This window comes from Cryptomeria japonica, chromosome 8 (assembly GCF_030272615.1).
Source record: "Cryptomeria japonica chromosome 8, Sugi_1.0, whole genome shotgun sequence".
Lineage (NCBI taxonomy): Eukaryota > Viridiplantae > Streptophyta > Pinopsida > Cupressales > Cupressaceae > Cryptomeria > Cryptomeria japonica.
The window spans coordinates 565,422,873-565,433,239 of NC_081412.1; the positions used below are offsets into that span (position 1 = coordinate 565,422,873).

At 36.5% G+C, this 10,367-nt stretch overlaps 1 protein-coding gene across 1 annotated transcript; it reads right to left on the reverse strand.

Moving 5' to 3' along the window:
- Positions 1-8,951: 8,951 nt before the first annotated feature.
- LOC131056011 (pathogenesis-related thaumatin-like protein 3.7) lies at positions 8,952-9,743 on the reverse strand. Its single transcript, XM_057990327.2, has 2 exons — positions 9,641-9,743; positions 8,952-9,538 (listed from the first exon to the last, which is right to left on the reverse strand). Exons 1-2 carry the CDS (start codon positions 9,705-9,707, stop codon positions 8,952-8,954), a joined length of 654 nt encoding a protein of 217 aa, XP_057846310.1. The 5' UTR covers positions 9,708-9,743.
- Positions 9,744-10,367: the final 624 nt, after the last annotated feature.

A 10,367-nucleotide genomic window follows, 5' to 3' on the forward strand; every position in this document is an offset into this window, starting at 1 on the left:
CTATTGATAGTGCAGTGGAAGTTGAAGAGTTCTTTCACTTAGCCAGCCAGATATGGGACTATGCCTATGGGGTAGTAGACGCAGGGATGACAAAGAAGTTCACCGCACTGTTTGCGGCACATGTTGTTGCCAGGATATCAGATCCAACAGAGATGATTCCCGCTTTTGATGATGATGAGTATGATGAGCAGCCTGAGAGGCTAGGGAGACGGAGAGAAGATGGAGAGGAGCTGGATGTGGGAGGTGGGGATGGTGGAGGGGATGATGGTGGAGATGGTAGAGGATGTGGTCGAGGTTGGCGAGTGAATCGAGGGAGGAGTGGAGATCGGGATAGGAGAGGAGATCGGGGTGGAGATGGTGGTGACAGAGAGATTCGATGGAGAGAGCAGTGCGGCGAGCTATGGTGGATAGAGGGAGAGAAGGTTTGGCTATTCGAGCTGGGGGTGAGAAGAGAGTAGGAGAGGTGATAGCAGTGGTGGGAGGGACTGACGAGTTTAGACGATCCGCTCAGAGGAGGAGGTTTGATGGTACAATGTTTGAAATCCATTTAGCATAGTCTATAGGTCGGATGAATCTGACGTCTAATAACTTCTTTAGTTCATCTTTGACCATTAATGCCACATGCGGATTCATCTTTCTTAATTTTTGCTTGACTGGCTTAGCTCCTGGAACAATAGATAAATGATGCATGATTAGGTTCGATTCTATTCCGGGCATATCAGCATAGGACCAAGAAAAATTAATTTTCTTTTCTTTAAAGAATCTGATAAACTCTAGTTGTTCTTCTTCTGTTAGTGATTCTACTAGGTGTATGTTCTTAGATGTTCCTTCCGTACCTATGTTTATTAATTGAGTTGGCTCAATCAATATGGGTCACCGCTCTTAATAGTATTCAGGAAGAGTGTCAGGTCTCCCATCCTTAGGTGCCTTTAAAAGGTTTTCGCCCTTAGATGCATCCTTTATTTTGACTTTCTTGTGATCTAGTGCTGCCATTGACTGGTTTGCAACATTAGATCCTTTGTTTCTTTCATTTTTGTGATTGAGAGACTTGGCACTCCCCTGATTGCAAATATTGTTATTTTGTTCCCTTGTAGAGCATGTTTCTGGGTTGACTGTACATAGATACTGGACAATTAGATTCATCATCTGGGAAATTGGGTATATCACAATGTTTAGGTTCTTCCTAGTCTATGAGATCAGGAAATACAAGCAATAGAGATTCATTTGGTGGGTTGAGATCGGTTGCAGTAAGTGTCATGATAGAGGTATCATTATAGTTATCTGGGATGCTTGTTAGGTTCATGATATTGTCAAGTTCTTTAATGGCATCATCTTTGGGTGTAGACTTGTTCGTAGTACCGCTACTCATTTTCCTTAGCCTCATAGATATGTCGTGGTCTGAATTCAAGTAATCGAGACTCTACGCCTTGTCCCTTCTAAGAAAGGGGTGTGTGTGAATGGATAGTACCTTCCTTGTCATCCTCGGTAATATTTGAACAACTAACCCATTCATAGTCATTAGAATCTATTTAAGAAGTAATGTCCCAAAGTCTTTTAGTGTTGCTGACAGGTACGTTGTAGGGTGAGAAAACATCTTTGATAATTGATATCAGTCTTGTAATTTTTTCTGATTCAGAATCAGAGCCTGCTTGTACCCTTTGCACTTGTTCATACACTATTTCTCCTTAGGGAGTAGTGATATCTTCGAGTGATGACTCTGCCTTGTTTTGAATAGGTTCATGTACATGATGCACTTTCTCATAAGATGCTTCTTCCCTTTGAATGGCTAGTTTTTCTTGTCATTTCTCTTTTTCCTTGTGTTCTCACTCTTTCCTTTTTGTTTCTACTACTTGGTGTAGTACCTCTTGCCATGAGTTCTCATTATATTTATTCTTTTCTTTCCACTGAGGTTTCTGATACTTATTTTGTTTCTGCCAAGGTGGTATGTTGTGTCCATATCCTAGTCTTGTTCTATCCCGTGAAAATTGTGAGGGAGATTCTAGCGGTTTTGTAATGCCTTCTTGATGCTTGCCTATAGGTCCTTTGCTATTGTATCCCATCCGTCGTATGATCAGGAATCATTAACCATATTGTTGTGTTGGTATGGCCACCTCTAGAGTAGCAGCTCTGACCTCTTCCTCATCCTTGTATAGCCAACTAAGGATGTCTTTCCCTTATGATTCATTTGCTAGTGTGCCCAATTGGATAAATTTTCCATCAAACTTGGTGATGGGTTGTGTTGATTGATGTGTCGATGCAGAAGGTTGTCCATGAGATTTTGGTGATGTTGGTAATTTTGATAGACACATGGGTTCAAAATAGTATTCTCCCATGCCTTGATCTTTGATTTCAACTTTTGTTTGAAGTCCATGGATAAAGACTTGATTTTTTCTTGATGATGATCTAATGCTAAGGAAGCTGGAGCTTTCCTATTGTGTGGAACTAGGCTGTCTTGAGCTGTCCCTATAGCATTGCAATGTTGAAAAGGATTATTATCGGTAGATATGGAGATTTCCTGTCCATTATATGGGAATTTGACACACTGATGGTATGTTGAAGGCACTACTTGCATTTCATGTATCCAAGGATGACCCAATAGAATATTGTATGTTAAGTCTATGTCTAAGACTTGGCACATAGTGTCCCTTTGTATCAGTCCTACCTAAATAGGTAGTATCACTGTTCCTTTAGATGACTTGTCTTCATCATCATAGGCCTTGATGGTGATCTTTTTGTTTGGATCAATAGACTTCTCAAAGAAGCCTAATGCACGGATAAGCTTTAAAGCACATATATTGAGACCAACTCCTCCATCTATTAATACTCTTTTAACTCGATGTTTGTAGACTAAGACTTTGATATGAAGGGGAGTGTTATGTGGATGACTCAAAGAGACATTATCATGTTGGAAAAGGTGAGTTTATGAGGCCCTGTCATATGAGCCACCATGGCTTGGAATTTTATCAATGTCCAGATCTTGAGGAATGTTTGTTTCAACCAATGCTTGTTCTAAGATATCCTTATGTTTTGGTGAGAACTTGAGCAACTCGAGTATAGATATTTGAGCAGGAGTTCTCTGTAGTTGATAAACCAAATCATATTGAGTATTGGGAATAGTGGTGGATGTTGATGTATGCCCTTTCAAGATGCATTTTTGAGCTTTGGTTGTCACATTGATTGATGCATGGTCTTGTTTGTCCTTGATTTTTATGACATTTATTTGGTTATCATCTATCAATATGTGATTGATGGTGTTGTTGTATAGGTGATTTATACAAGCTCCTCTTGTATCATTTGATGATGGAGCTCCTCCCTTCTTGTAATTTGGAAGAGGATTTTTAAAAGCATCGTGGTCACCGTTTGTTTTGAGACCATCAACCATTAAATCACCTCTATTGATCATATCCTGAACAATATTCTTAAGCCTCATGAAATCATTTGTGTGATGTCCTTTGTTTCGATGAAAATCACAAAAATACGAATCATTCCACCAAGGTGGTTTGACCTGGGGTTCAAAGTTGTTTATGGTCAGTAATGTGATAATTTTGTTCGCCAGAAGTTCTCGAAATGTCAATTCTAAGGTTTTCCCTAATGGTGTGTAGATGTGTCTATTTGGGAAAGTGTTGGTGTTACCTCTTTGGTTTGTATTATTCCCTCAGTTAGCCTTGTTTATTGTTGTTGCCTTGGGTATTGTTATTGGTATTTGAAATTGAAGGTCCTTGATTGGTATTTTGTGGATAAGTGTTAGTGCCTTGATTAACACCCTTTTGATTTTTGTTAGATTGTGGATTACCTCATAAAGCTAATACTGGTTGTTTGGACTTCATATCATTAGCATCAGCTCCTCCATCATTAACAATGTTTTTGTTTCTTGTCCAAAATCTTGATTTGTCTAAAGTGTTGTTGTTATTTTTATTGTTAAAGGAGTGAGTGTTGGATGAGTTAATTCCTTCCTTAAATAACTTCAATGTTCCTTTCTTGATGTAGGCTTCCTCTACTTGGATTCCATTTTCTATCAACTTGGTAAAAGCTGGTATGCATTGGAGCTTGAGTTGATAACACATCTCACTATTTAGATTGTCAATAAAGATCTCCATCTTTTCCTTTTCAGGCATGTCTCGAGGATATCTCGAAACCATACGTCTCCAACACTGAAGAAACACCATGAATGTTTCATTGCTTTTTTGTTTGGTGTTGCATACATCCAACATGGTGATTGCATGCTAAATATTATAGGAGTATTTTGTGATAAATTTGTTTACAAACTCATCAAATGATCTGATGGGAAGTGTAAGTTTAGACAACCACTCCATTGTTTTCCCTCCCAAACTTCTTGGGAATAGTCTCATTAAGAATCATCGTGAGAAAACTCTAGGCTTATGGTACAAAATTCCCGAACATGATTGCGAGGATCACTTTTACCATCGTATTTGTCGTACTTTTGCATATCTGAATTTGGGGGAAAAGGTATCATGTTTAATCTCCTGTCAAAGGAGTAAGGACAGATTTCATCCAAGGAGTATCGCATTGTGGTCCCTTGTTTCATGTTCTACATTTGCCTTTGCAGCATTTGGATTTGTTCTGTAAGAGTGACCATGGGTGCATTTGTATGTCGAGGGAAACCTTCCCCCTTTCATTAAGATTATCCTGAGGTCGGCCATGGTTGTGTTCGGGGGTGTTATTTTGTTCATGCATGATTTATGGGCCATGTGTTTCTTCTTCTATTTTTTGGTCTTGATAGGCATAATTTCTAGACCTTGTTCTAAAAATTCTTTCAGCGACATTCCTTAATTTTTCGGTATTAAAATCTTTAGGAAGTGTAACTCCTTTTCTAGTTAGCATGAGCATATATTTTCCTCGTTTGCTTCAATAAGTCTTTCCATGAGCCTTTGGAATGAGGGGTTTTCTTGACATTCTTGGAGTTGTCATTCCTAAGTCACTTTGCTCAATGATTTGAGAGAAAAGACATTGACTTGAGGGATCATGTTAGATAGAGAACAATGGAACATCCCTTGGGAAGTTGATCTATTCAATATAGCTCCATAACTTGCACCAAGAGTCCCATTGGTGTGTGGATCTTTTGGAACCTTAATTTTACGTTTCTATACACCACATTTCCTGCACACATTTGTGGCACCCACCATGGGGCCGAACCCCATTAATCTTATCATTTTTTTTGTAGGAGCAATATTGCAAGCACGTGGGAAAGCTGGTTTAGCACATTGGGACCTTTCTTTAGTGCGTAGAAACATTAGTTAGTCCTTCTAGTATACTATTTAGTGAAGACCTCTCCACTAGCACATTTAGACTTTTTGTTAGCACCTGATATTCTGGTTGTATTCTATATCATCATAACGCATTCAACAAACATAGTAGAACATTCGGTAACCATCTTAGCGCATAGAAGTCATTTTGTAGCACATTTTCATGTTTTTGTAGTGCATCTGCACGTTTCTGTAGCTCACCTATGCAATAGTCTAATGCATAGCTCTAACAAAGGAAAACACAAAACTGTAATCGAAGAAAGAAAATTTTAGGCTTGTGAAGCCCACCCTCAGAATTTGATTATTTTGCTAACTGATTTTGTTCAGGTTCTAACCTTTTTCTGCAGGAGCAATAGGAGTTAGTTTAAGTTTTTCTTTTCTTTCTTTCAAAAGTTAGTTAAAAAGAACTCACCCTCTTTTTTATTGCAAAAGCTTAAAATAAACCTCATAAGTTCTTTGGGATGTTTAAAATGAACTTCATACTTTCCTTTGGTATTTAAAACAAAACTTCATCTTTTCCTTATTGCATGGGTAAAAAGAACAACAAAGAAAAAAATTTCATTCTTCCAAGTTAGGAAAACACTTCGTTCGGGTTTAAAAAGAACAACAAATTTACTTTTCAATCAACAAAGGTAAAAAGAAATTCACCTTCCTTTGGTGCCTAAAAGGATTCATTTTAATTTATTGCAAAAGTAAAAGAAACTCATCTTTATTTTGTGTAAGGAAAAAGGGAAAGTTCTCACTTATCAACTTTAATTTTGTTGACCAAAATCACGATTTCTTTTGTTGACCAGGATTTCCAATTTTTTGATAGAAAATCATTGCTATAAAAGGTTAAAAAGAACACCATACTTTTTGGAGCAAAATCTCCAAATAGAAGTTAGCAAATCATTTCTTTGAAAGGTTAAAAAGAACACTTGAGTGCCTTGTCTCGAAAGTGGAAAGTATATGCTCTCCCCTTAATTGGTTGACCAAAATGCCAAACCACTCTTTCATGCTTTCTTCATTTCAAGCAGTTAAATCATTTAGCAAGCCTGTCATCCCGAGTTTCTCTTAGAGTGCCATTTAAATGGTCGGTGAGAAGGGAATGACCTAATTTCGAGCCCCATGGTGGGTGCCAGAAATGTTTGTGGGAAATGCAGTGGTGTACAAAAACATAAAATTCAGGTTCCAAAAGATCCACACACCAATGGGACTCTTGGTGCAAGTTATGAAGCTATATTGAATAGCTCAACTTCCCAAGGGATGTTCCATTGTTCTCTATCTCACAGGATCCCTCAAGTCAATGTCTTTTCTCTCAAATCACGGAGCAAAGTGACTTAGGAATAACAACTCAAAGAATGGGTGATGTTTGATTAATTTACCATGATTTCATTCCTAGACATGTATGATATTGAATCTATGATGATTTTAAACTAGTATGAATTTTATGTTATGATAAAGATTAGCAATCCTCTCCTAACAATATATACTAGTCTAACATGGATATGCTATGATATTTAAAATTACTTCTAAAATGCTATTAAGATGATTTTATCAAAGAGAGGCTAAATGCTTAGTAAAATGACTATAGATTACATGCATGAAACTTGGATATCTCAAAATGAGAGAATGAGAGCTCTATTTATAGGGAAAATAGGGAAATGGATGGTCAAGATTGGATAATCTTAACAAGGGCCAGGATTGAAAGTTATCAATCCATGTTTACAATTCTCACCAATGAAATGGTGACAATTGTCAACAAGAGGTTGCTTGAGAGGAGATGAAATAATAATTAAATGCTTGAGAAGACATGATGGTTACCTTAGGAGCTAAGGGTTAATGTTAGGTTAGGGTTATCCATTGGATAAAGCTTTTACCCAAGCAGTAAACTCTTGTGCAAGGGTTAAAGGGATAACCAAAGTTAAAGCCATGAATGTTTTATGAGACCCTTGGGTTAGATGAGGGTTGAGTTAGAGAGAAAGTCTCTAGCCATGAAAGAAGGTTGAGTTAACCATTAATGGTTATGAAGACTTTGAGGGTTAACTTGTTGAGGACATAAAGCCTTTAATAGTTATTGAAGACTTTGAGGGTTTGAGAAGTGACTTCCCTTTTCTTAGGGATGTGACAATAATTAGGAGATGGATTAGGCTAAATTAGAATTGATTAGAATAATCTAGAAGGGGTTTAGGGAGGCAAGTGGGAGATGTAGGAAAATGGAAGTGGAGGAAAAAGGAATTTAATTAAAATAAAACTACTTTATTTCAATCAAATAGATGCAACTTGCATAAATACAAGTGAGGGATTTAAATAAATAAATTAGAATTATTTATTTGCAAGGATTAATTTAATTAAATGTAAGTTTAATTAAAAGGGGAGAAGGGGGAATTTAATTAAATAAAGTAATTTATTTAATCAAAGGCTAGAAAAGGCTTAGGTGAACTTAATTAAATAAATTGAGTAATTCATTTAATCAAATAGATGAATATAAAGAATTTAATTAAATAGAAGAATGAGATTAAAATAAATATTAAATATTCATTTAGGAAAGTGGTCAGATTTATACGTCTACAATAATTACTATCATATCACCAATAATGTGATAAAGGCAATTTGTATGTAATATATAGTTACGGAAAAATTTCTCCCATCTTATTATTATAGTTTTAAAATTTTAAATATGTTTATATCCATGCAAATTTATTAGAATCCACTATTATGGATTGAGTTGATACAATATGTATTGGAAAGTAGATTAGTTTTGTGTTGAGTATATTTATTTATTAATTCTTACTCTATCTTATTAGCACCATATGTCCTTGTCACATCAAAGAGTGACATATCTTACTACAAACATAAAATAAATACATAATGAATACATATTTCAAAATTAGAAATATATAACAACTTTCAACTAAAAAATATAAAATTAATTTCAAGTAAAATGAAATAATCTTTCCAAATAAAATAACTCATAACATTTAAATAAAAATAAGAACAAGAAAAAAAAAATGTCAAGTAATATAATTTTAATTATTGTAAAGTAATTTGGCTCATGGGTTCCTTTCCCTATTGAGGTGGTTGGAGATAGGGTGAAGAACTGATAGTGCTAAGTGCAAAAGTGTGTGGACTTCTTAAAGGCCTCCATTAATGTAGTGAGTCTAGATCATGTCAACTCGTCCTTTGCATTCACAAACAACCAAAAACCTAATCAAGGTATTCCAAAAGGTAATAATGTGAAAATTGAAACTTAGTTTCTCTAGTATGTTTAGTTTGAATGTAAAGCTGATAAGAGATATTGGATGTAGCTACTATGTAGGATTTTGTCTACGTAAGTAAGAGTAGAGATGCATTCTGGCCCTATTTTAGATTTGTTATTTAATTGAAAAATTTTCAATTTTTAATATATATGGAATGCAACACCCAAAAGTAGCTAGTTTACAAAAAAATCAATTGTGACTCAAAATTTTATTTGATGAATGTAAATAATCTATATTTTAAAATTAAGATTTATAATTCAAAACAAGTAAATATCTGTATTATTTGAATATATATATATATTTAATATATTAGAACTTAAAATGTTAAAAAGATAACTGCATATGGATTAGCTTTTCCTCATTACCCATTAAAATACCGATGGAATTTTATTTACAATAAACTGTGATACTTGGAAACTGGCATGTATACCTTACACCAACCGATGGCTTATTTACATGACTCTACCAAATGATAGTCCTTAGCATAACTGTATGCCTGTGGGCACTGGTTCTTGAACATCATCGAGTAGTTTGTGGCGGGGCAGTTCTTGACATAGGAACCTCTGCAGCAATACTGGTCAGTTTGAAAGACAGTACAGGCACTATTGCATCCACCATTCACCTTCAATTCAGCAGGGCAAGCAGCATTCACGTCGGCTTTGCATGCAGGGGCAGTGCACTGTCCATTTGTAGGATTGATGGAGAGAGGAACGTTGAAGCCGTCAACCAGGGAGACATCGTAGAAGTCCTGGTTGCCATCTCCATTTAGGGTGTACTCGACCAGCGTGGTCGGAACGCCCCCCGAGACTTGGCAGCTCAGTTGGCCGTTGCAGTCACCAGTTTGACAGGTTCCTCGGCCGCTCGCATCGAAAGAACAGCCAGTTCGGCCCCAGAATCTTGCCGCCTTTGTCCCTGCCGGCACATCGACGGTCCATGTCTGACCTTGGTCAAGCTGCTGCCCTCCTCCTGGTAGTCCTGCCGCCCAAACTGTGTACCCGCACTGGTTTCGTATATCAAACTTAACTGCCCACGCCTCTGCAACAAAACATACACACACAAAAATTATCGTAAGGCCTAGAGAGATGTATATACCATTCAACAACCTACAACACGTATTATTTTACCAACACATCTTACGTTGCATATGTAAAGATATGGCCAGTCCAGCCACAAGAACAAGCGCAAGATCTGATACCATGGCCATTATACCGTCTGAATTGAACGATTGAATGAAGATAGATAGATTGGGTATATGAGGAGGGATTATTCATTTATATAGAAAAAGATCGCTCCGCCGGTCATGAAGGAAGCAACAGAGGAAGGACCCGGCATGAGAAGGCTAGTATCGTACGCATTCCGGTTACAGAATTCAAGCTTGCATTTATAACATGACTTGACTTCAGGTAAGAGCTGCCCAGTTTCCAACCGTAAGGGTCATCAATATTCAGATAATAGCTGTAATATTAAAGACAACCAAGTTTCACAACAAATCAAACCAACAAAACATAAATAGCCATATGATATGGGAAAAAAAGGATGTTGGATTTAGTTTCATTGAACTTTAACTCTAAAGTAGCCAAATAAATATATAAGGACTTCCTAAAGTTTATTTTTTTATTTATTTTTGTAGCCCCCACCAATATTGTATAATAGACAAATTAGATATGGGACTGAGCATTAAGACTTCTATTTGAAGACCAACCCTAGATAACACCTTTGGCCCTTCAACTATTAATAAATAATTTAGAGCCAACTACCTTAAGAATAAATATATAACGGGGTGAAGGACTCCCTTGTAAGATAAAATAGGACAAGAATGAAATATTGAAAAAAGAATTGAATATGATCTAACAAATATATTTTT

What these genes read in the sequence shown, in the direction of transcription:
- LOC131056011 (XM_057990327.2), bottom strand. Translation starts at nt 9,707, where the DNA reads ATGGCCATGGTATCAGATCTTGCGCTTGTTCTTGTGGCTGGACTGGCC. An exon ending in CATATCTTTACATATGCAAC is followed by an intron (nt 9,539 to 9,640) that starts GTAAGATGTGTT and finishes GTTTTGTTGCAG; the next exon opens with AGGCGTGGGCAGTTAAGTTT.